At 35.1% G+C, this 27,894-nt stretch overlaps 1 protein-coding gene across 1 annotated transcript in view; it reads right to left on the bottom strand.

Annotated features, from left to right (window-relative positions):
- The window catches only part of CFAP47 (cilia and flagella associated protein 47), a 434,895-nt gene that overhangs the window by 277,615 nt on the left and 129,386 nt on the right, over positions 1–27,894 (bottom strand). Inside the window, exons 27-30 of the mRNA XM_073013816.1 lie at positions 25,572–25,672; positions 19,701–19,847; positions 18,295–18,520; positions 5,315–5,539 (exon numbers count right to left, since the gene is read on the bottom strand). Coding sequence (XP_072869917.1) covers positions 5,315–5,539; positions 18,295–18,520; positions 19,701–19,847; positions 25,572–25,672 — 699 coding nt within the window. The remainder of the gene's footprint in view (positions 1–5,314; positions 5,540–18,294; positions 18,521–19,700; positions 19,848–25,571; positions 25,673–27,894) is intronic.

The raw sequence follows: 27,894 nt of genomic DNA on the forward strand, positions 1-27,894 counted from the left end.
AATCTCCAAAAATTTGTTTCTTAAAAAATTCTAGCTTAATCCCTTAATCCCTAAAAATAAGTTGCTCATTTATTGCAGAGTAGATATTTCACGTGTACAAAAGTTCTTACCTACTGTATTATCAAATTTACATGGGGAAGGTGATAACATTTATGATTATTTTGTATTTTAATACATATATTTCCATGATGAAACATATGCACATTTCTTGAATTAATGACCCAATTTTACTGTCACTTTCTAAATATTAAGTAATTTTATTACAGTCAACATATCCTGATAGGCATGTATTTGTAGATAAAGAGCAAATAAATCTGAATGGTGTGGCTTTAATGTCGAAATTATTCTTCCATACCTGCATCCTCACATCATAAAATGTCACAACAGAAATGACCCGTTAATGTCAACACTACTGGGAGCTGTGCCAAAAAGAATTCTACAATAATAACACAACGATTGCAAGTACCATAGAGTTTAACAATGCTGTCACAATGTTGTTTGATTTCCATAATATACATACAATCAGGATTGACTTAATTATGTAAGCCTCCTTCTTTTGTTCACAGTTAATATTTATTATATTTTAAGAGTAAAACTAATTTTCTGAAAAAAATGCATTCAGGTTTCAGACTTATTGAATTAGAGCACTTACCTTATTGAATCAATTATTGAGGACCAAAAGTAGGAAGTGGTAAAATTAAAAGCTATGTGCTTTCTATTATACTCATTAAAATTTAAATGAAGTTTCCATTCTATCTAATAAATGTGAGGATATAATTGATAAATACTGGCTTTCTGACATTTTTATGTCAACCAGACCTTTATTACTCATAAAATGAATTTTTAAAATAAATATTCCATTTTGGTGATAGTAATATAAGAATCAGTTTCAGTATGTCACTAGTGGTTACTACATTGGAATAGCTTAAGGAAATATCTAAGCATGTGAAAGCCTTAGACCATAATTCATTTCATTTAACAACAATAACAATCTACTATATGTCATATGATTCACATTGTATTATTTCTAATTCTTTTTTTTTTTATTTTAAGTTCAGTAGCACGTATGCAGGTTTGTTATATAGGTAAACTTGTATCATGGGGGTTTGTTGTACAGATTAATCTGCCACTCCAATATTAAGCCTAGCATCCGTTAGTTATTTTCCTGATGTAATTCTTCTAAAAACCAAGTTAGTTTTGGAATTATCACCCTTAATTTTACATATTGAACTTAGAGCTAAAACAGGTGAAGTAACTTGTGCAAGGTCAAAGGCGTACAGAAGAGTTGGAATATAAGCCTATATCTGCATGATTCAAAAGCCATGTTCCTTCAACCCAGTTCAGTGCACCCTTCCAGTATTACCTATTGGATTGTTTCTTTGAAATATTTTCATTCTTAGATGCAATTCCATTAAATAAGATAACATAATGGTTATGCATAAGTGAGAAGGATATAACATTTTTAATTTTCATTTTCTTTTTTTCTTATTTTTTGAGATGGAGTTTCACTCTTGTTGCCCAGGCTGGAGTACAGTGGTGCGATCTTGGCTCACTGCAACCTCCGCCTTCTGGGTTCAAGCAATTCTCCTGCCTCAGCCTCTCGAGTAGTTGGGATTACAGGTGCCCACCACAGGGCTCAGCTAATTTTTTGTATTTTTAGTACAGACGGGGTTTCACCATGTTGGCCAGGCTGGTCTCAAACTCCTGACCTCAGGTGATCCACTCGCCTCGGCCTCCCAAAGTGCTGGGATTACATGCGTGAGCCACTGCACCCAGCCCAGGATATAAAATTTTTAAGGATAAAAGTGAAAATCAAAAGTGGAACTAAATTTATGTACAAGGGGATATGAGTTGCTTTTTCTACGTGTATTTATTTTGGTGAAGTAACTATTTATTTAAAAACTCAATGGAATTTAAAAATAAGAGTTATAATAGTTTTTTATTCTTGTGATGGTCTACTTTTTAGTTACAATGTAGGGCAGAAGATGTTGATATTCTGCTTTTGTTTTAGTTTTATACTACACAAATTATAAATTTTTAAAAAATGTATTATTTTCAATGAAAATTAATTACATCATAAAATGATAACAATTATAAACAAGTGAAATTGTATCAAAAGATGTTGGATATGATATTGGTAAGCTCAAGCTGCCATAAGAAAATACCACAGGATAAGTGGCTTAAACAAGACATTTGTTCTTTCACCATTCTGGATGCTGTAAGTTCAAGATCAAGGTGCCAAAAATTTGGTTTTAGGTGAGGCCTCTTTTCCTGGCTTGTAGATGACCATCTCCCCACTGTGTACTCACATAACATTTTCTCTATGCTGAGAGAGAGAGAGAGAGAGAGAGAGAGAGAGAGAGAGAGATCTGGCATCTCTTCCTCTTCTTTAAAGGACATCCATCTTATTGGATTAGGGCCCTACATTTAACCTTAATAACATCCTTAAAGGCCTTATCTCCAAATAAAATGACATTGGGGGTTAGGATTTCAACATATGAATTTGGGATAGGGCACAATTCAGTCCATACCAGACACAAATGACAAGAAATATATTACTGCAAATATATCCACACAAAATTTATTATAAAATATAACATCCAATTACATAATACTTCTTCATAATATAATACACATGGTATTGCTATGGTCTAAATTATACTCCTCCACAAAGTTCATATGTTGAAACTCTAAATTTCAGTACCTCAGAATGTGACTGTATTTGGAGTTAGGGTCTTTAAAAAGATAACTAATGTAAAATGATGTAATTAGAGTGGTACCAAATCCAGTTTGGCTTGTCTCTTTACAAGAAGATGAAATTTGAATACACAGAAAGACACCAGGGACATGGGTACACAGAGGAAAAACTATGTGAGGACACAGCAAGAAGAGGTTATCTTCCAGCAAACAGAGAAGCCTCCGAAGAAACCAACCCTGACAATACCTTGATCTTGGACTTCTAGCCTCCAGAACGCTGAGAAAAAAAAATTACGTTGTTTGCTCCAAATTGACCCTCTCATTTGTTACACTCTCCTTCCTGGAATGCAATTTTTTCACCCTTTCTTTTACCACTTTTTATATTTCACAGCATTTTCTTCACTCTTATATAAATGTCCTCGAAGCAATTTCCACATTTTACTCCTTATACCACACAAATTCAAAAGGTAAATCTCTATGAAAGAAAATGTTAAAAAATAAATATTTAATGAACATTGGCCTCATTCCAAGCTCCCAGTGATCCTGGGTGTTAGAAATTCCAGATGAATGAGATGCAGTTTCTGCCCTTAACATGCTCACAGATTTGTGGGATTCACTGACTCAGGGATAAGTCAGTGGAGTTGAATGTGACTTACAAAATTCCACATAGCTGTGTTATTTCCTTAACTGATACAACCGTTCTCATTCTCCCACCTAGATGGAGTAGAGAAGGATACAGAGAAAATGCAAAATTGCATTTCCATGTATCTTTAGGTCTTCTACCCGAAGAATCTCTTTACAGAAATTCTGTTATTTGTGATTAACAGTCAAAATTTCACCCCCGCCTATCCATGCCAGATGGCACCTGAGAAAAGGTAGCCTCATTGTCAAATAAATACCGTTTTAACTGCAGGTTTTTTTACTTTCATGATTACCTTCTAAAGCCGTGCATCTAATATTTATATTTTTCATTTGATATTTTATATAGAAGGCTTCCTCAAATTGTGTAAGAACTCTCAGAACTAGGATAATCTATGCTGGATTTGGGCTTACATGAGATAGGGAGAGGGACTCCTATATTTGTACATGAAGGTCAGTGACTGCATTTCTGGATACTTGTTCTTTTTTTGCTGTGCCTCCTCTCCACCTGAAATGTCTGTGTCATGTGGGCATATGCTGCTGATGTCTGAGACAGGGATCTTCTGTCTCTGCCCTTAGACCCGTCAAGGACCCAAGATGTCTCCTATAACTGACTCAGCCACTCCCTAGTCCTCATATATTTGTCATTCCTATTGCAGCATCAGAGCCAGCCAACTGACACTATTCTGTGTCTCCAGTGGGGTCCCTCTGACATCTCAACACAGAAACCGCCATGACAAGCTGCCTGGATCTTGATTCAGTCACCTTAAGTGATTTAGAAACCTCTAGCTTGTAATCCACAAGGAACCAAGCCAATTTTGCCTTATTACCATGATATTGAGAACCTAAGAAATGAAAGAAAGTATTTTGTTAAGTAACATGTCAACGTTTTAATACATAGTATCACTAGGGACTCAAAAATCCTGATTTGGAAACAAAAAACTGAATGTCAAATCTTTAATTTGTATTCCTGCTATAAGAGTATTCTTCTTGCCCTCCATCTCTATTCCCGCTAGGACAGATGAACATCTCTGAGCAACTATGGAGCAGAGTCCGTAAACAAAGAAGCAAAAGAGAAAATCACAATAATATTTCTAAAAATATATTAACCATATTACATAATTGCAAGTAATAAATGCCATTTTAATTGTATAGGAGCATGGAAGAGGGAGTAATAACACGTTCAACTCAATGCTAAATAAATTACTGCCTATGGATGTGGGACGTTTCAGTGTACAAGGAGGTTGCAAGTGCAGGCTAAAGAAACAATGTAAATTCACCAGTATTCTTCTCAGAATGTAAATGTACATTGTTTTTCCATTTCTTGGTGACTTGCCATTTAATTTTTGCAGAGGAACACAGATATTATGATGACAATTATTTTTCCTATATTTTACATCAACCATTTAAAATTCCTTTCGCCTGCCGACTACTTTAATATTAAAAGACTTTACATATGCAGACTAAAAGTCCACAGTACCCATAAATTGAGATGATACTAATAATAGTCTAAGAAATAAAGCTTGTTGGTTTCATCCCTTTTTAGCTAAATGCATTTATATATTTGCTGTAGACCAGGATTTTCAAAATGAGGTAATGTATCAGAAATATCAGCATCACCTTGAAACTTGTTATAAATGAAAATTAACTTTGAAAAACTCAGTGGGTAAGGGTCAGTAAACTGTTGTTTTAACAGGCCCTGTCAGTGATTTTGATGCATGATAAAGTATAAGAATGATTGTCTTAGATTAAAAATCCAATATATCATAAAATGCTTATTGGCTATTAAGAATTACATATTTTTCAAAATGTTGATATATATATACTTTACCATACATATATATATGTGTGTGTATGTATTTATATACATATATATTTGGTTAAGAAGAAAAATAATATCAAATTCTATCTATCTGCTCATTTATCTAACTATCCAAGCCAGAGTTACAGGCTTATATGAGCACATCCAGGCACTTACCTGAGAAAGTCCAGAAGTGAAGAATGTTGCAAATGAAGTTGAATTACCCTTTTTTCATGGTTATCTACGGGTAAAGATTGACTTGAATTCATTCCAGGTGGCATTTTTCCACTCAAATGGAGCAGCACATCATAAATAGTCTTATTAAATTTGGAAAAGTCATTCTGCCTGGAAAACTTTCGGGGTGGCGAGGTTGATGAGTAGAGTCCCATTTTATGTACATCCCTATGAGAAAAAGACTTTAAATGAAAAACAGTCTCAAAATGTTATACTATGGGAAAAAAAATGTTCAATTCAATAACTAAATAAAACTCTATTAAAATCAACTAAGTAAGAAACTCCATAATACACTTCACTAGGCTACCATTTGTTGGTCAAAAAAAGATTTGTTAAATATTATCATAGATTTCCAGTATCTCATTTAAACACACATAATTATCTAATGCTGTAACTGTCAAATATGAAGTATTAGATTATGAATAGATTGGATCTTGAGAAATAGAATACAGATTGAATTTAAACCCATCACCTACTAGCTGAGTGAGTATGGCAAGCTACCTAAACTCACAGAGCTCAATTTTGCATGATATAAATTGGAGATAATAAGGTCTATAATAGTTTCCAAGATAGATTTCAAATGTTTATCACACATGTATATACAAAAATAATGTACACACATTTTCTCAGTATTTGTATTTTAATGCTTAGAAGGGCACATCCTGCACATTGGCTTAATAAGCAGGGATTTTCATTTTAAAGATAAAGCCCACAGATAATATATGTTCTTCTGTTCTTTAAATAAGATACTGCAATCTCTAATTCCTAGTAATATTGCACAAGGTTGTGATGCACACTGACTTTTAATGAAGTTAAAAATTACCTCTATTCTTGCTGTCTATAATTTATTAAATATCTCACACCACATTGTCTAATTGTTGGCGATGAGAGTAACAGATGTATCACTTGCTTAGATTGACAAATAAAAAGTATCCGAGGCCATTTTGAATGGCAGTTACCCACTTTGGTAGATAGGAAGTTCATATATAAGAAAATACATTCCACTGGGCAAGAAATAGACTACCACTGCTCAAAACATGGCTCTTCCACTTATTGCATGACATTATAAAAGTTACTTGACCTTTCTGTTCCTTAGTTTCCTCATAAGTAATGGATATGATAGAGCTAGTGTATCCTGAAGTCACCAGCAAAGAAACAAATATTTTATGGAGAAAATTAACACCACTATTGGTCAAGATTAATGCAAATGAAAAGGAACAATAAGCAATAAAAATAGACACTCAGGGATCCCAGGTATTATAGTATTATAGTTGTAAGACACAGGGTTTTTTGTTTGTTTGTTTGTTTTGTTTTTTTGGGGTTTTTTTTGATACAACAGTTTTATTGTGCTGGGGGATCCCTCTGCCTCTGGTCAGTTTGGACTCTCCAAAGCCCAAACGCTGGATTGGCTAAGTCACCCAAACAGCAGAGATGGCAGCCGGCCCCTCCACCCAGGAGTTCTGTCCAAGGTAGGTGCAACATTGCTACCATTTGCTGGCTAGAATTCCAAGCCAGTAGGGTCCTTTCCTGTCAGGTGCTGTGGAAGGGGGGTCTGCAGACTGTTGCTACTTCATACCCTGGATTCAGCTCCTCTCCTCGGGATATGTATGGGTGTCTAACCTCCCACTTTGCCAGAGTTTCAATTACTTTTGCTGGGAGGACTGGAAAGCCAGAGTATCTAAAGCTTCTAGGTCTCCACACATGCTTGAGTGGCTGCTATGCTGAGACCCCACAGAGCTCAGTGAAGACACAGGTTTTAAACTAACCATATGTACTACGTTCAAAACTGGCAACTTTGTCACAGAACAATAAACTATATAAAATGTGACTAATGGAGCATTCACAAATAAAAATCTGAATAAATAAAATTAAGAAAGCAATGGATGAGCTTAACAGTAGATTAAATCAAATAAAAACAAAATTACTGCAATGAAATATTGGTCATAGAATAGCATTCATACTGCAACATTTAAGAAAATAAAAATCATCCTACCTGCAAGACTAAAGATGCAAAAAAAAAGAATGATGTTGATAAACATATAGGCAAATATGAACTGATTAAAAACAATAATTAAACAAAAATAATACTATTAAACATTATTAAATTATTGTTTAATAACTCCATATTTGCCTATATATAGTTTAACTATATTCCTTTTGCTCTTACATATATATTAATATGTTAAAGGATTTTGTTAATTTTTCAATTGTGAGAATCCCCTACTTTGGAGATTGAAGATATTCAAAAGGCTCACCCATCACTATCACCAGCAAACATGCAGTAAAATGATTAACAAATAAAACTCTTTTAAAAATAAGAATTGTACAATATCTCATTATTGTTATACCAGTGTGCAAAAGGAAGAATTCAAAGAACACCAACTAGAATGAATTATTATACCCATTTACATTTTAATACTTAGCTTGAATCTAAAGTCAAGTTTCTATGACTTTGTTGGACACTGTTGACAGTATGAATGGGCAGGATGCCCAGAAATGGAGGTGACACTTCATTTTAACACTATTTAATACTATTAAATTTATCAGTGAGCTTGCCAGCAGCTCAAAGCTGCAAAGAGAATAGCATGCTATGCTATATATATGTGTATATATACATACATATGTAAGTATATATGTGATATATATACATACATATATAAGTATATGTGATATATATACATATATAAGTATATATATACACATACATGTGTATACATACATATATGTACACATACATGTATAGATATTTGTATACACGTATGTATACATATATGTATACTATGTATGTATGCACATATACGTGTGTGTGTGTGGTGTGTCAAATGTTCCTGAATCAAGCTAGGTAAACATCCTGCAAAGAAAGGTGAAATATTATTAATAAAACATAATTTGGAAATGTGCATTCTTGAAAATGATGAGTTTTAAACTGACTCTCTACTGCCAAATACAAGAGTTGGTGAATATGATTAATGAAATTAGAAATACATAACAACATTAATATAATCCTAATTAAATTTTTTAATAATAGCTAAGATTTACTGAAGACTTACTAGGTCCTAAAGTCTGCTCTGACATGCTTAAATATATTATCTCATAAATGTTACAGCAACTGTATTGGTTAGGTATTACCATTATCTCCTTTTTTACAGATGAGAAAATGGAGGCATAGAGGAAATATTTTCCTCATTTCAGATCCTCTTGTTATGAAAGATAAAACATTCTACTGGATGGATTTGATTTTCTATAAGATTCTATGTATTATACTAAATGAGAGGGTCTGGGATGGAATAGTTAGCTTTGGAACAAGCTTTCCTTAAGCTTCCCCTTAAGCTTCCTGACTGGTATTCTAGGATGTGTTATTTGTAGGTGGCAGCTGCAGGAAGCTTCATGCTAGAGTGGAATCCTGGAATAGCACCTATATGTACTGCAATTACTTCTCTCAGAATAAGTGGGACTTCCAGTACAATTCAAATGACTCTATGATTAGTTGCTTAGAGATCTTCCCAGTGGTGTTTACAGAAAATGTTATTCCCACAATTCACCCAGCTTGAAAAGAAGAGACTGTAATATTTACTATATTTTCTGTGATTATCTCTGAAACATAAACTGTGTTTTCTTGTCTATTTCAAGGGCTACTTCTATCTTCTGCTGATTTGGGGAAGAGTTAAAAAGAAATAATACCTAAGGGCTTCTAGGAACTGAAAAAAGACTGGTGCCCAAAGTCATTAATTATAAAGGAAGTGCAAATTAAAATCCCAATGAGATATTATCTCAAGGCTGTTAGATTGACTTATAAAAAATATGAACAATAACAAGTGTTGGAGAAGATGTGGAGAAAAGGCAATGCTTGCACACTTCTGGTAGGAAGGTAAATTAGTACAGCTGTATAGAAAACATTACGGAGGTTCCTCAAAAAATTAAAAATAAAACTAGGTGGCCGGGCGCGGTGGCTCATGCCTGTAATCTCAGCACTTTGGGAGGCTGAGGCGGGCGGATCACGAGGTCAGGAGATCAAGACCATCCTGGCAAACACAGTGAAACCTTGTCTCTACTGAAAATACAAAAAAATTAGCCGGGCGTGGTGGCGGGCGCCTGTAGTCCCAGCTTCTAGGGAGGCTGAGGCAGGAGAATGGCGTTAACCCTGGAGGTGGCGGAGCTTGCAGTGAGCGGAGATCGTTCCACTGCACTCCAGCCAGGGCGACAGAATGAGACTCCGTCTCAAAAAAAATAAATAAACAAATAAATAAAACTAGGGTTTTCTAAGCATAAAATCATATCATCAGTGAAGACAGAAAGTAAGACTTCTTTCCTTATTTGGATGCCTTTTGTTTCTTTCTCTTGTCTGCTTGCTCTGAAAAGGACTTCCTATACTATTTTGAATAGGAGTGGTCAGAGTGGGCATCCATGTTTTGTTCTAGTACTCAAGGGAAATGGTTTCAGCTTATGCCCATTCAGTATGATGTTGGCTGTCATAGATGGCTCTTGTTATTTTGAGGTATGTTCCTTTGCTGGTGACTCTGTTGAGATTTTTTATCATGAAGGGATGTTGGATATCATTGAAGGCTTTTATCACATCTATTGAGATGATTACACAGTTTTTGTTTTTAATCCCTTATATGCGGTGAATCACATTGATTAATTAGTGTGTGTTGAATCAAACTTGCATCCCAGGGATGAAGCCTACTTGATCATGGTGAATTAGCATTTTGATGTGCTACTGGATTCAGTTTTCTAATATTTTATTGAGGATTTTTACATCTATGTTCATCAGGAATATTGGCCTATGGTTTTCTTTGTTCATTGTGTCTGCCAGGTTTTGGTATCACAGTGATGCTGGCTTCCAAGAGTGTGTTAGGGAGGAGTCCTTCCTCCTTGATTATTTGGAATAGAATCAGTATAATTGTTAACAGCTCTTCTTTGTATATCTGGTAGAATTTGGCTGTAAATTCTTTTGGTCCGTGGCTTTTGTTAGTAGGTTTTTTATTACTGATTTAATTTTAGAAATCAATATTGATCTGTTCAGGGATTCAATTTCTTCCTGATTCAATCTTGAGAGGTTGTGTACTTTCAGGAATTTATCCACATTCTCTAAATTTTCTAGTTCGTGTGTACAGAATTGTGAATAAACATCTCTTAGGATCCTTTGTATTTCTGTGGGATCAGTTGCAATGCTACATTTAGTGATTTTGATTGTGCTTATTTGTATATTCTCTCTCTTTTTATTAGTCTAGCTAGTAGTCTATCAATCTTGTTTATCTTTTCAAAACACCAAGTTTTGATTTTGTTGATTCTTTGCATATATTTTTGAGTTTCAAATTCATTTAGTTCTGCTCTTATTTTAGTAATTTATTTTATTCTGCTAGCTTTTGGGTTAGTTTTCCTAGTTTTTCTTTCTTTTTTACTTTATACTTTAAGTTCTAGGGTGCATGTGCACAACGGGCAGGTTTACTACATATGTATACATGTGCTGTGTTGGTTTGCTGCACCCATTAACTCATCATTTACATTAGGTATTTCTCCTGATGCTATCACTCCCCCATATCCCCACCCCACAACAGGCCACAGTGTGTGATGTTGCCCGCCCTGTGTCCAAGTGTTCTCATTGTTAAATTCCCACCTATGAGTGAGAACGTGCAGTGTTTGGTTTTCTGTCCTTGCGATAGTTTGCTGAGAATGATGGTTTCCAGTTTCATTCATGTCGCTACAAAGGACATGAACTCATCCTTTTTTTATGGCTGCATAATATTCCATGGTGTGTATGTGCCACATTTTCTTAATCCAGTCTATCACTGATGGACATCTGGGTTGGTTCCAATTCTTTGCTATTGTGAATAGTGCTGAAGTAAACATACGTGTGCATGTGTCTTTATAGTAGCATAATTTATAATTCTTTGGGTATATACCCAGGAATAGGATCACTGGGTCAAATGGTATTTCTAGTTCTAGATCCTTGAGGAATCACCACACTGTCTTCCACAATGGCGGAACTAGTTTACAGTCCCACCAACAGTGTACAAGTGTTCCTATTTCTCCACATCCTCTCCAGCACCTGCTGTTTCTTGACTTTTTAATGATCGCCATTCTAACTGGTGTGAGATGGTATCTCATTGTGGTTTTGATTTGCATTTCTCTGATGGCCAGTGATGATGATCATTTTTTCATGTGTCTGTTGGCTCTATAAAAGTCTTCTTTCGAAAGGTGTCTGTTCACATACTTTGCCCACTTTTTGATGGGGTTGTTTGATTTTTTCTTGTAAATTTGTTTAAGTTCTTTGTAGATTCTGGATATTAGTCCTTTGTCAGAGAGGTAGATTGCAAAAATTTTCTCCCATTCTGTAGGTTGCCTGTTCACTCTGATGGTAGTTTCTTTTGCTGTGCAGAAGCTCTTTAGTTTAATTAGATCCCATTTGTTTATTTTGGCTTTTGTTGCCATTGCTTTTGGTGTTTTAGTCATGAAGTCCTTGCCCATGCCTATGTCCTGAATGGTATTGCCTAGGTTTTCTTCTAGGGTTTCTATGGTTTTAGGTCTAACATTTAAGTCTTTAATCCATCTTGAATTAATTTTTGTATAAGGTGTAAGGAAGGGATCCAGTTTCAGTTTTCTACATATGGCTAGTCAGCTTTCCCAGCACCATTGTTGCTTTGACGATTTGACAGAAGAAGTAGGCTTCAGAAAGTCGGTAATAACAAACTTCTCCAAGCTAAAAGAGGAAGTTTGAACCCATCGTAAGGAAGCTAAAAACCTTGAACAAAAGATTAGACGAATTGCTAACTAGAATCAACAGCATAAAGAAAGCCTTAAAAAGCCAGATGGAGCTAAAAACCATGGCACGAGAACTATGTGATGTATGCACAAGCTTCAGTAGCCAACTCGATCAAGTGGAAGAAACGGTATCAGTGACTGAAGATCAAATGAATGAAATGAAGCAAGAAGAGAAGTTTAGAGGAAAAAGAGTAAAAAGAAATGAACAAGGCCTCCAAGAAATATGGGACTATGTGAAAAGATCAAATCTACATTTGATTGGTGTACCTGAAAGTGACAGGCAGAATGGAACCAACCTGGAAAACACTCTTCAGGATATTATCCAGGAGAACTTCCCCAACCTAGCAAGGCAGACTAACATTCAAATTCAGAAAATACAGAGAACACCACAAAGATACTACTCGAGAAGAGCAACCCCAAGACACATAATTGTCAGATTCACCAAGGTTGAAATGAAGGAAAAAATGCTAAGGGCAGCCAGAAAGAAAGGTCAGGTTACCCACAAAGGGAAGTCCATCAGACTAACAGCAGATCTCTCGGCAGAAACCCTACAAGCCAGAAGAGACTGGGGGCCAATAGTCAATATTCTTAAAGAAAAGAATTTTCAACCCAGAATTTCATATCCAGCCAAACTAAGCTTTAGAAATGAAGGAGAAATAAAATCCTTTACAGACAAGCAAATCTTGAGAGATTTTGTCACCACCAGGCCTGCCTTACAAGAGCTCATGAAGGAAGCACTAAACATGGAAAGGAACAACTGGTACTAGCCACTACAAAAACATGCCAAATTGTAAAGACTATCAATGCTAGGAAGAAACTGCATCAACTAACAGCCAAAATAACCAGGTAACATCATAATGACAGAATCAAATTCACACATAACAATATTAACTTTAAATGTAAATGGGCTAAATGCCCCAATTAAAAGACACAGACTGGTAAATTGGATAAAGAGTCAACACCCATCAGTGTGCTGTATTCAGGAGACCCATCTCATATGCAGAGACACACATAGGCTCAAAATAAAGGGATGGAGGAAGACCTACCAAGCAAATGGAAAGCAAAAAAAAGCAGGGGTTGCACTCCTAGTCTCTGATAAAACAGACTATAAACCAAGAAAGATCAGAAGAGACAAAGAAAGCCATTACATAATGGTAAAGGGATCAATTCGATAAGAAGAGCTAACTATCCTAAATATATATGTACCCAATATAGGAGCACCCAGATTCATAAAGCAAATCCTTAGAGACCTAAAAAGAGACTTAGACACCCACATAATAACAATGGGAGACTTTAACACCCCACTGTCAATATTAGACAGATCAACAAGACAGAAGGTTAACAAGGATATCCAGGAATTGAACTTGGCTCTGCACCAAGCAGACCTAATAGACATCTACAGAACTCTCCACCCCAAATCAACAGAATATACATTCTTCTCAGCACCACATCTCACTTATTCCAAAATTGACCACATAGTTGGAAGTAAAGCACTCCTCAGCAAATGTAGTTTTTCTAGTGCCTCAATGTATGAAGTTTAATTTGAGATTTTTTTTTGTTTTTGAGACCGAGTCTTGCCCTGTCATTCAGGTTGGAGTGCAGTGGCATCATCTCAGCTCACTGCAACCTCTGACTTATGGGTTCAATAAATTCTCCTGCCTCAGCCTCCCTAGTAGCTGAGACTACAGGAGTGTGCCACCATGCTTGACTAATTGTTTTGTATTTTTGTAGAAACGGGGTTTCACCATGTTGGCCAGACTTGTCTTGAACTTCTGACCTCTGGCAATATGCCCACCTCAGCCTCCCAAAGTGCTGGAATTCCAGGCATGAGCCATCACACCCAGCAATTTGGAATCTTTCTAACTTTTTGAGTTAGGTGTTTAGCATTATAAACTTTCCTCTTAACAATGTTTTTGCTGCATCCCAGAGATTTCCTGTAACTAATAAACGACTTCAGTAAAGTTTCAAGATACAAAATCAATGTATGAAAATTGGTAGCATTTCTATTCACCAATAATGTTCATACTGAGAGCCAAGTCAAGAAGGCAGCCTTATTTACAACAGCCACAGAGAAATAAAATACCTAAGAATACATCTGACCAAGAGGTGAAAGATCTATACAAGGAGATCTATAAAACATTGATGAAAGAAATCATAGATGACACAAACAAATGGAAAAACATTTTATGTTCATTGGTTGGAAGAATCAATACAGTTAAAATGGACTTACTGCCCAAAGCAATCTATAGATTTAATGTTATTTCTACCAAATTACCAATGCTATTTTTCAAAGAATTATTAAGAAAAACTTTTCTAAAATTCATATGTGAGCAAAAATAAATCCAAATAACTTAATGAATCCTGAGCAAAAAAAAAAAAAAAAAAAAAAAAGGTGGAGGCGTTGTATTACCTGACTTCAAACTGTACTATAAGGCTACAGGAACCAAAATTGGATGGTACTGGTACAAAAACAGACACAAAGACCAACAGAACAGAACAAGAATCCAGAAATAAAGCTGTATGACTATAGCCATCTAATCTTCAACACAGTTAACAAAAATAAGCAATGGAGAAAGATTCCGTATTCAATAAATGATACTATGATACTTGGCTAGTCATTTGCAGATGATTAAAAGTAGACCACTAACTTTCACCATATACAAAAATTAACTCAAGATAGATTAAAGATTTAAATATAAAGTCCCAATCTATAAGAATTCTAGAGGAAAACCTAGGAATCACCATTCTGGACATTGGCCTTGGGAAAGAATTTATGTCTAAGTCCTCAAAATCAATTGCAACAAAAAGAAAAAAGTGACTAGTGGGACCAGTTAAACTAAAGGGCTTCTACACAGCAAAGGAAACTATTAACAGAGTAAACAAACAAGCTATAGAATGGGAGCAAATATTTGCAAACTGTGCATCTGACAAAGGTCTAATATCCATAATCTATAAGGAACTGAAACAGTTCAAAAGCAAAAAACAACCCCATTAAAAAGTGGGCAAATAACATAAACAGATGCTTTTGAAAAGGAGATATATAACTGGCCAACAAACATATGAAAAAGTGGTCAACATTACTAAACATCAGAGAAATGCAAATCAACATCACGGTGAGATACCATCTCACACCAGTCAGAATGGCTATCACTAAAAAGGCAAAAACAAGAGATGTTTGTGAGGCTGCAGAGAAAAGTGAATGTTTAAATACTATTGGTGCAACACACCAACATGGCACATGTATACATACGTAACAAACCTGCACGTTGTGCACATGTACCCTAGAACTTAAAGTATAATAAAAAAAATAAAAATAATAAATAAATACTATTGGTGGGAATGCAAGTAAGATCAGCTACTGTGGAAAGCAGTTTGGAGATTTCTCAAAGAACTGGAAATAGAAATACCATTCAACCCAGCAATCCCATGGCGGGGTACATATCCAACAGAAGATAAATCATTCTACCAAAAAGCCATATGCACTTCTATATTCATCACAGCATTATTCACAATAGCAAAGACATAGAATCAACCTAGTTCCCCATCAATGGTGGATTGGATAAAGAAAATGTGGTACATATACACCATAGAATACTATGAAACCATAAAAAAGAATGAAATCATGTCATTTGCAGCAACATGGATGCAGCTGGACCATTATCTTAAGTGAATAAACACAGGAACAAAAAAACCAAATACTGCATGCTCTCTCTTGTGGGACCTAAATATTGGGTACTCATGAACAAAAAGATAGTCACAAAAGGCACTCAGGACTAATAGAAGGAGACATGAGGGAAGGCAACAAGTGTCGAAAAACTAACTGTTGTGTACTGTGCTCTTTTTTGGGTGATAGGATTATTTGTATTCCAAACTTCAGCATCACACAATATATGCATGTATATTACACATGGACCCCTGAATCTAAAATAAAAGTTGAAATTATTAAAAAATAACAAGAGACCAGGTGCGGTGGCTCATGCCTGTAATTCCAGCACTTTGGGAGGCCGAGGCAAGTGGATCACGAGGTCAGGAGTTCTAGACCAGCCTGGCCAACATAGTGAAACCCTGTCTCTATGAAAAATGCAAAGATTAGCCGGGCATGGTGGCATGCACCTGTAGTCTCAGCGACTTGGGAGGCTGAGGCAGAAGAATTGCTTGAGCCTGGGAGGCAGAGGTTGCAGTGAGCTGAGATTGCGCCACTACACTCCAGCCCGGGTGACAGTGAGAGACTCCATCTCAAAAAATAAAATAAAATAAAATAAAAACAAATAAATAAAAACAACAACAAAATAATAAATATAAATTTAAAATTAAAACATTAAAATAAAGCTACCACATAATCCACCTATCCTAATACTGGGTATCTAAAATAAATGAAATCAGTATATTGAAAAGATATAATCACTCCCAGGTTTATTACAGCATTATTCACAATAGCCAAGATATGGAATCAACCTAAGTGTCAATCAACAGATGAAAGGATAAAGAAAATGAAACACTCCTCAGCCTTAAAAAGAGTGAAATCCAGTAATTTTTGACAACATGGATGAACCTGAAGGACATTATGCTAAGTGAAATAAGCCAGGCATAGAAAGATGAATGTTACATGATCTCACTCATACATTTTATCTAAAAAAGTTGAAACATTGAAGCTGAGAGTGAAATGGTGGTTATCAGAGGCTAAAGGTTCATGGAACCAAGAGATGTTGGTCAAATTATACAAGGTTGCAATTATACAAGAGAAATAAATGATAAATACTTAAGATGATGAATATGTTAATTATCTTGATTTAATTATTCCACACCATACATATATATACCATATTAATGCTGTGTACCCTGTAATTATATATGATTGCAATTTGTTCAAAAAATTGATAAAATCCCATAAGTCATCTAATTCATTAACTAGATCCTAAAATATGTTTATGAAGAAGAGTTCTTGTAAAACACAAAATATAACTTAATAAAATTTTCATAGTCTTATAAAAAAGAAAACAGACTAAGAATGAATCAATAAATAGGAAATCCCCTCAAATAATTCCCTTGTCTTCTGCTATTCTGCTTGTATGTATCTTAGAAATCAACAAATGAAGTGGGCCTTATTTTCCTTATTGCTGTGAAGTGGTGTTTCTAAAGAGTGAAATTATCCATGGTCCACATCAACAAAAAGCATGTCTGACAATCTCTATCTTCAGGTTCAAGAAAGAAGATGCACAAACATTTCAAAAAATGTTTCAATAACAAATGATTTTATGATGAAAACTATAAATTTTCAGGGTAGCTATTGCATTAATTTTCTCACAGAAGGGACAAAGATGAAATATTAGCCAATTCATTCTATGAAGCTAGATTTGTCCTATTAATTTAAAAACCTGAAAAAGGTAACATATAGGAAAACTGTAGCCTTAGTTTTACCGAGGTCCCTCAACTATAGAGCAGAAATTCTATAAATAGCCCATAGTCCACTATAGGTATGAGTACTGTACTCCCCACCGTGGTTGCAGCAAGTTAACTCATTGCTGAGAAAGCAGGTAGAAAAGCTGTGAGAACATATCACACCAACAACATTATAACAAGTAACAGGCCTAAACTCCTGTTTAAATTAACACATAATTAAGTCACTTGATATAACCGAAACAGTTGAACTATTTTAGACATACTGAGTAATAACACAACACATGAAAGAAGGGAAGTAAATGCACAGTAAAAGAGGAAATCATGTCAAAGAAAAGTGAGCCCTCGTTGTTCATTAATACCATTACCTGTCTACTTGGCTATAATCTCGATCTAGGGCTAATAGTTTATGTACACAGCAATGTGTAATTTATAAAATTTTTAACTTTAAAAGGGCTTTCCTATTCATAGTATAACCTTCCTCATATCACAGACGAGGAAGGTGAGGTTCAGAGAATTTCAGTGCTTACCTAAAATTATCAGATATTTAAAAGAAATTAAAGATGACCTTATACTAAAAAATTTGTGTTTGCATCATTTTACTCTTCTTGCAATAACAACAATAAATTATGAGATGCTTCACAATATATCAGTACAGAATAAATTATTTCATATTGTATTTCACTTAATATAATCGCAATCAATAGATTATATTTTATGATGCGATACAAAGCAAGGAATTTACAGAAACATGTGACTCTCACCTTCTTATAGTCTCTGGAATAGAAAAAGAATGGGGTCCTTCAGGCCAGCCAAAGAGACTGAACCAGGTCTGTGCTGCATTTACAACCTTCTCAAAAAAGCAGTGTGCCTTTGTTCCTTCTTCAAGAGAAAGGAATTGTTCATAGTTTTCCTTTTCCATAGATCCATTATCTTCCTTTGATGTTTCACTTTCATCCAAGCGCAAATTTTCAGGCAGTACTTCCACTCCTAAAATTCAAATTAGTTTGTTAAAAAAAAAAAAAAAAAAGGGCTACTTGACCAGGAGTAAAATATTCTGTCAGTGATTGTCATTTGTATGCAGACTAATAGAACCCATTCTACAAATTATTCTATGCTCTCAAAGAAATTCTGAGTCAATTTACTGTATCTTAAAATAAACAATGAAAATACATTTACTTTTAAGTACCTAAGAGAAACGTTTTAACAATAGGTGGATTTCAATAAATAAAAGTTACATTTTCTTCTTGTCATAATGGTATGTGAAAATATTCCCTGAAGTGGAATCTTTCATTTTTTATTACATTAGCAAAATGTATTGACAATCTTCAGCATTATGTATTAGAAAAAATTTAATCTCAACTGAATAAATTACACAAACACAATATTGCTTTAGATCCCAAATGACTTTCTATCCAAATCAAGTACTTTAATAAAATAAAGCATTTTCAAGTTAAAGTAATTTTCAAGAATATAAAATGATTTCATCTTTTTTTCCAAAAATATCTGGCTATATAATGGCACAATCACATACTCACTAAAAACCCCATATTATTTAATTTGGTTTGGTCCATTCAATAAAAAGAAAAAATGTTCAATATTACCTACATCCAGAGAATAAACATTTGAACAGTTAATTGCAAATAATAGTATGAAACTCACATATTTATCTGTGCTGACCTCTTTCTAAGACAGGAAACCTTGGCTACAGTTAGTTAAATAATGAAGAGACAAGTCTTTAGTTCCGCAGTTCCCAAACTGTGCACAGAGAGTGCTTGGGATGTCACAGTAAATTTACAGAGGCTCCACAAGTATTAACATTTTTGTTAAATATTACAGCAACATCTATTAGACAGCACGTAAGTTACTACTCTTACATTTTTGTCCCAATGCATTTAATAAATGGAACTATGTGGTACATTTTGGCATTTGGAAAAGTGAATACTGAAACAGTAAGAGTGCCATGAACCAAGAACACTAAAGAATCTCTACTACTGACCCTTGAAGACAACTCTCCACACAGATGATCCATTTAAAATTAATGATGAATTCCCAATTTTCTTCATGAATTTCTTGTTACTTGTAAAAACCTAACTTTTAAATTAAAAGATATTAAGCAGATCGTGTCATGGACTAATTTTGGAAAGTACACTATATATTTGCTACATACCAATAAATAAGTTTCCCTTTGCAGGTTCAGCATCATTGAATTTGTTAGTGGTGTGTGTCTTTTTAATTGAAGCAGGACGGGGTGATTTAGCATCCCGGCAGGGAGGCAAAACACCGTCTCCAGTCTTGCTAAGATATTCATCCTTATCTACAAATGACACATTGGATCACAGTAAGCAAAATATGCATTCATGTATTTCCTTATACCATTATTTAACCTGAGTTTATCTATTATCTATTGATGTATCTATCTATGTATCCATCTATCTATGACAAAGTAAAGTCTAAATACCCACTGTACATCAGATAAGATGTCAAATAGGAAAAAGATAACATAAAAGTTGATACAATTTTCTAAACTAAATGAATTTTTTTGGTAAGGCAATTGTTATGGTACATCAAAGTTATTAGAGAATGAACAATGTTCAACTTTAGCGTAAAGAAGAATATGAAAACATTTTAAATGTTTCTACATCCAAATAAATGAAATTATTACAGATACTGTTCAAAATAAGATATAGGAAAAGAGTCACCAGAAAAAGTAATTTCTTCCCTAGTTAACTCTCTGTAATATCACAGCTTGGTTATGAACTAATACCATTTTTGTACAGATTTCAATCTTGATTTCAGTTACAGTTGCTACACATATATTAGGGTCTGCCACAGTGTAAATTTGAATCCAACCAAAGGCAGTGCTGACCAAGAAAAGCCAGTAGGTGTGACCTACAGCCAAGCCTCAAAATACATATGCAATTTACATATATTCATAGTCTTAATGCAGGACAGGTGGGCCCCAGAGTGGACCTTAGCCTGCAAGGGTTCTTGGCTTTGCCCAGGAAAGAATTCAGGGGCAAGCCAGAGGTAGAAGTAAACAGCTTAATTGAAGAGGCAGTGTTACATCTCCAGCAGTATTACAGCTCCATGACTGCCCTTGAAAAGCAGGGAGACCCCTAGGCAGAGGGTAGCAGCTCAGGGCAGTTTTGCAGTCATATTTATTCCCATTTTTAATTGCATGCAGATTAAGGGGCAGTTTATGCAGAAATTTCTAGGGAAAGGGTAGTAGTCCTTGGGTCATTGTCATGTAAAGGGGCGGTAACTCCCAAATGTTGCCATGGCAATTGTAAATTGACATGGCATACTGGTAGGCATGTCTGATTGAAAGCTGATTTTGCAGCCAGGTGAGGTGGCTCATGCCTATAATCCCAGCACTTTGGGAGGTCAAGGCGGGGGGATCGCCCGAGGTCAGGAGTTAAGACCAGCCTGGCCAACATGGTGAAACCCCATCTCTAGTAAAAATACAAAAATTAGCCAGGTGTGGTGGCGCATGTCTATAGTCCCAGCTACTCGGAAGGCTGAGGCATGAGAATCTATCGAACCCAGGAGGCGGAGGCTGCAGCAGTGAGCCGAGATTGTGCCACTGCACTCCAGTTTGGGAGACAGAGGGAGACCCTGTTTCCAAAAAAAAAAAAGGAAAAGAAAGTTGATTTTGCCCGCACTCTGTTTTAGCTAGTCCTCTAAATGGTCCATCGTCCAAGCCCCCCCGGGTGTCAAGTCCCAGCTCCTCACTCAGTCTAATTCTGTCAAAAAAGCATAGACTCTGCAGTTGGAAAAATCTGACTTGAAAACTTGGCACCCCTATTCCTACTCACAGTTAAACTGTGAGTATGTTATACAAATTATTTAAAACGTGTATTTATCCATAAAATGAGACCAAAGGTTCTAAGTTCATGAGTTTGTTGTGAAGATTACTTTAAAGGCAATAACAAATACAAATGAGCTATTATATACTAAGTTTCTTCCCCCTTTCATAACAGAGTCATTTAGAATTTGCTTGAGACTCTGTACTCAATAGGTGTGCGTTATTTCCAGAATGCTACACCACTATAGACTTCATAGAAGTGAGCCTTAGAGAACTCGATGATAAGATTATCTGTGGTAGATGCATTAGGCTAAATGTTTTTAACTTACCATTAAATGATAAAAAGTTCCTAGTGGAACGCAAAGCCACATCTATATCCTTTCAACTAAACTCAATAATTCACTTTTTAAAAGAATTTTCAGATGAGCTATACTAAAATAATCATACTGCTTTACTTTTGGACACATTCGATGTATTTTAAGATTTTACCTTTATTGATCACATCATACCCTAGCACACACTACCAAAGTGTATGGGATCTGAGGCCTCAAATTTCATTAGAATTCCCCAGGATAAGCTGCTCACTCTCTCTACATATTCAGATTTTTAATTCATAAAGCGAGATATATAAGGGCATCTAACTCAGAACTTCTAGGAGGACTAATTTAAAGGACATATAGAAGGCACTTAGCAGAACACCATATACCTGGGAAGCATTAAATATATATTAGAAATTATTACTATACATATTACTAAAGATATTTTAGGATATTTAAGAATTATAATTTCTTTCTTTTGAAATATTTCCCCAAATGGATGCATTATTTTAACATATAGACTTTATGGTTAATAATCTAACAAAAATGTTTTATTTATTTATTTATTTTAAAGAGATAACAATATTATTTATTGCCCAGTAATTAATCATTATTTTCTGGAAGTAAATTATAAAGCATATAAAAGTGATAAAGCAATCACAACCACAGTGATAATAGCAAATAATAATGAAGTAATATTAATAACAATAATTTCCATGTATTTGCAGTCTATGGTTCCTCACAAAAGCCCTTTTAAATAGATAAAACAGATATTAGCAGTATTCTGTTACTGTTCTGTCATGGACATTTTGCTTAATAAAAGATGGTAAATTTGAAAATTTGAGAATAAAAGATAAAATCATATGGCATAATAGTGTGGTTAGAACACAAATGAGAATTGCCATCCAGTTCGTGTGACTCTTCATAACTATTATGCTGTATAATCTGAAATCCTCCCCCTTGAAGTACAGTAGAATATAAAAATATTATGTCGATATTAGTCAAAAAATCTTTTTTTTTTTTTTTTAATTGAGAAGGAGTCTCACTCTGTCACCAGGCTGGAGTGCAGTGGCATGATCTTGGCTCACTGCAACCTCCGCCTCCTGGGTTCAAGCAATTCTCCTGCCTCAGCCTTCTGAGTAGCTGGGATTACAGGCACGTACCACCACACCCAGCTAATTTTTGTATTTGTAGTAGAGACGGGGTTTCACCATGTTGGCCAGGATGGTCTCAATCTCTTGACCTCGTGATCTGCCTGCTTCAGCCTCAAAAAGTGCTGGGATTACAAGCGTGAGCCACCACACTCGGCCAAAAAAAAAAAAATCCTTAAATTTTGACAATGTGTGTTAAAATTTTGAGATACCTATCTCTCCCTATATATCTCCACTCTGCCAACTGCATTATTCCACAAATTGCTTTAAAATAATTTTTTGGTGTTCAGAATATGCTATTTCACATGTAACCCATTCTTTTATGAAAATATATAGCTAAAAGATACCTCCCTGATGGTTTATAATTCAAGTAATCCATTTTACAATACTGAATAAATACCTTTTATCTGCCAGACACTGTGTGAGGCACTATGGACACAAGGGTGAAAAAGAGAGAGGTGATTCCTACTCTTACAGACTTTATAGGTAGCAACATTTAGAAAAAGACATTGATAATAGGCAGGTTAAGTCAAAATGTAGTAAGGGTCTTGACAGAAGAATTGCACAGAGCTATGAGGATACACCAGAGAAACACATAATTTTTGTATGCAGAGGCAGGGATCTTCCATAACTGTGTACGGTGTCGTGGGTAAAATGCTTCAGTCACAAGAAAGAATATCAATAAAGATCAAGATGCTCAAAGAACTTGCAGAAGTTTAATGTGGCTTGAGTATAAAGGGAAAAATGTCCAGAAATGAAAACTAAGCCACTTGCTAATGTGTAGTCTTGTAGGCTTCATCCACCTAGCAATGATATTCTATGGAAAGATTTTATACCTGGGAATTAAAGAAATGAATTTTCAGTTTGTAAATGGCGTGAGGGTAGGATTGTGAAAGGGGAGACCATTGTAGGAGGAAGGAGAAGAGTTTAGAAACTCCTGCAACAATCCTGGAAAGGTTTTATGGCAGCTTGAATATTTGTAGTAGCAGTGGAGAGGGAGAAAAGTGAATGGATTTCATAAATATTTAGGCAACAAAAGGGACAGGGATTGGTGGACTGGAAGTGGAGTGTGAGAGAGAAGACATTGCCAATGATGGCACTCAGGTTTCCGGATTTGGCACCTGTATGGACTACAGGCACAAACACAGAGATGGGGTATATAGAGAACAAAATTTCAGAGAGAGGACTTCAGTTTGGGATATGTTGTTTTGGGGGTGCCTATGGGAACGAATGATATCCAGAAGGCAGTTGGATCTGAATTCCTGAATCTCTGAGAGGAAACAAGGCTAGAAATATAGCCCATGGATTATAGCTGAAGTCATGAAAGGAAGAAGAGAGGGGTCAGAACTCCTACTGACACAAATAATTTAAAAGTACAGATAGAGGAAGAGGAATCTATGAAAGATGCTCAGAAGGAACAGTCAGAAAGGTTAAAGGAGACCAAAAGAAGTATGGTATGTGGAAACCCAGAGAAAGTTTGAAGATGGAGAAAGAGAACAGTCAACAGTCTTAGCTGTGCTCAGTAGTTTAGTAAGGGCAGCATAATGGATAAATTCTTCTTCCTCACCCCTGAATTTTTTTTCCTGTTAAAGGCAGCAGAAGTATTCTAATTGTTTAATTTCCTCTGCTACTTTTCTCCTTCTCCCTGGGAAGTTGAGTGATTTATCTTACTGTCAGATTTGGAAGGAATTAATAAGGAATGCATGGTCTGCAGCTACCCTTTTTGCTCTTTGGGAATGAGCCTGCTGGCCACTGAGAAAATATAGTCTCCTTTCTCCTCTCTGCTGTCTTCCCAGATGCTCACTCAAAGCAGCTAAGAGGGACACAGAAAGGAAAAGATAAGCAAGGTTACTTGATTCAGAAAGGTACCTGGGTAAAGGGATTCAGACAAAGGAATGGGTTAAGGCAAGAGAGAGTCCTGGCTCCCAGCTTTGTGACCAGTAAAGAGTCACCATACATGCTTGTGACTTGCTTGTCAAAATCCAGTTCCTATCCAAGAAAGTATTTGGAAGTGCAGAGTGGTACTGCTTAATGGCCTCTATTTCTTCTGAATAGTAAGAAAAAAGAGTCATCCCCTGAAATTAAGGTAGAATAAGACTAAATATGTTTCATCAGAGTTGTAAATATTTGAAGAAATAAGTGAAGAATATGAGAAAATTGGTTAAAAACAAACAAAAGACCTCTAATTCAGCAGTGAAAGTTAAGACCTTGACGATCTACACAGATGGGATTTTTTTTTGTTACCCACTCTTCCTCCTTTCTCTAATGTAATCCCCTGTATCTTGCCTTTCATATTTCTCCCTGCTCACTGGCTTGTTTAGTATTCTTAGCTTCTCTCACAATTTTCCCTGCAGCAATTCCAGGCTGGTCTAATGACCATACTCTGTTCCACTTTAATTCATCATACATTCCAAGGATTGTTCCCTTTCTAAATCACTGATACTCAAAAAATGACAGAAGGTTCCCACTACTACAGAATAACGGGCATAGCATTATGGCCCTGTACCTACATTTACTGCCTTACACCTCCTGTCACACCTGCATGTTTTTGCTATATTGTCTTTTGCCCAAATCATTCTATTCAAACTAGATCGTCAACTTTTGGAATTAAGAGACATACAGATTCTACTCTCAATGACAAGCAGAGCTCCTACCAGAGGCAGCAGTTTAATACAATTGATAATTTTAAATTCACTTTATTTCTAGACATTGGCCAAGAACCCATACAGTGAGAGTTAGAGATAAATAAGTCATACGTAGCTTACCATTCTTTAAAATAATGTTTTGCTTCTCCAGATGAATTGCCATATATGGGTAAATAGTAAGAATGCAGTTTTCTGCTGTTGCAGTAACTGGAAGTGAAAACCTGGAAGTGAAAACATTGCATTTCAATACAATAAAAATTTCAGATGCAGTAAATGCGATGCATTTAAGTATCCCAGATGTCCTTAATGATGAAGACATGATTTATTCATTTTTTCTTTCTACTTACTTTGTTTTTTTAACCATCTACTCAATGTTAATGATTTTTAAAATTTTTACTTTTAAATATTTTAACAGATATCATAAATTTCACTGTCAAGTGTGCTATAGAACACAGACTGTAACTGCACAGGTGCAAAAACGCAGATTCAGGAAAGTTTGGAGTTGAAGGTGTCTCATAGTTAATTTACTCTGTTCTTCTATGGAGTGCCTGACAAATGGTATGTAGCCTTGGATGACACTATTAGGGAGACACTACCAGATGACATTCACAACACAGAAACAGCCCATTTTATATCTGGAGAGCTGTAACTTCAGAAGTTCTGTTCCAGAGCAACATAGAACAAAACCTACAACCTGAACCCCATTATCGTTCTTCAAATATTTAAATATAGTCATTATTTCTTCTCTAAGGTTTCTCTTCAGATTTCAGAAATTTAGAACATTTGAGGATTCTTTCTACTGCCAAATCTCCAAATCTCTTATATATCAGTCTCATTTATTTAGATGACCTTTTGTTTTGTGTTTGTCCTTCTTTAAATGTGTCTGAGGACTGAAAGCAATATATTCTGCAAAAGTTATTCAACAAGTACAGAGTACTATTACCTTCAATAACCTGCATACTCTGTTTTATGACAGCATTGTGAAATTGTCTTATTATGTTTACCAGCCACAAAACACTCTTAAATTATATTTGGACTGTCTATCTTATATGACAATTCTATTCTTGTACAACGGATTTTTTTTAATAGAAGGGCTATATTTTATATCTATACCACTTTAATACTGCCTTATTAATTTCAGATCTGCATTATAGTATACCAAGAAAATATCACTACTGAATCAGCCATCTATCATCTACTAGTATTTTATGGTCACTAGCTGAGGTAAAATGCCAAAATCCCACATTTTAATGCAAGTAACTGTAAGTAAATATAGAATAGGATGAAAGTGAAAAAATGTTCATAGCTGAAATATAATGAGTTATCAAGTAAATCAATGGTAAACATATACTACATGCAATTGAATGATTTCCACCTCAGTTCTACACACAATATTTTCCAGTAAGAAAGAAACTACATTTTTCTCTTTATACATTGATATGTATTAACACTTTATGTAAAATACACACACTCAACATCATCTTGGTTAACAAACACTAATCTTATCTTTCTTTTCTATGGATCCTAAGCACATGTATCAGATGGCCTTATTCAGGATTACATTTCATATCTATATGTAATTTTTACCATATGATATCATTCTTAAATTTAAATTTCCTTGATAGCATAAATCAGTACTTCTACAAATTGTGCACTTGTGCTAAACATAGTGATCAATCAATATTTCATTAGCCAATTATCGATATTTAACCAATAATTTTAGATTAAATAACATAGTTTACATAGAGACACCATCATCACTACCACATAGAATAAGAAATATTATTTTTTAAATATGACTACAGAAGGAATAAAAGACCACTGTAATAAATTCTGTGGATGCTCTGCCTTTATACACATATTCCCTGGGATGTTTCCTGGGGCAGGCCCATAGCCAACACCTGTGGGTGTGGAAGTTTCAAATCTCAGCTCCATCACCCCAATCACAACAAAAACTGTGATGTCATTTCAGTTCTGGAGAAACCTCCAGGATTAGGTTGCTGTTGAGATTTCAATTTAAATGTCACATTTATTTGGAGTGATCAATTCCCTGTTCTACTTCTCTTACCCCTTTATTGTTGTTTGGGTGGGGGGAACATTTCCATAATGCACAGACACATGAATCATCATCTAAAAGTAAGCTTGTGGACAAAGTTACCTAAGACAACTACTAAATTAACAAACAAAAGAAACACTACCACTTGAAATATTTCCAAAATGATAAAGAATTAAGGAAAATAATTCTGAAAATAAATTTTATTCCAAGAATGAAGTGGAAATAAATATAATAATGTTTGTTTCTCTTACAAACCCAGTTTGCAGAAGATAACATTTGATTTCAGATGTTCCTCATGGTAAAAAATAGCCAACATGTACAAAACTGACTTGACCACATTCTTTTCATAGAGCATATAATACAGAAATTAGACAAGTAATATGGCAT

This window comes from Chlorocebus sabaeus, chromosome X (assembly GCF_047675955.1).
Source record: "Chlorocebus sabaeus isolate Y175 chromosome X, mChlSab1.0.hap1, whole genome shotgun sequence".
NCBI lineage: Eukaryota > Metazoa > Chordata > Mammalia > Primates > Cercopithecidae > Chlorocebus > Chlorocebus sabaeus.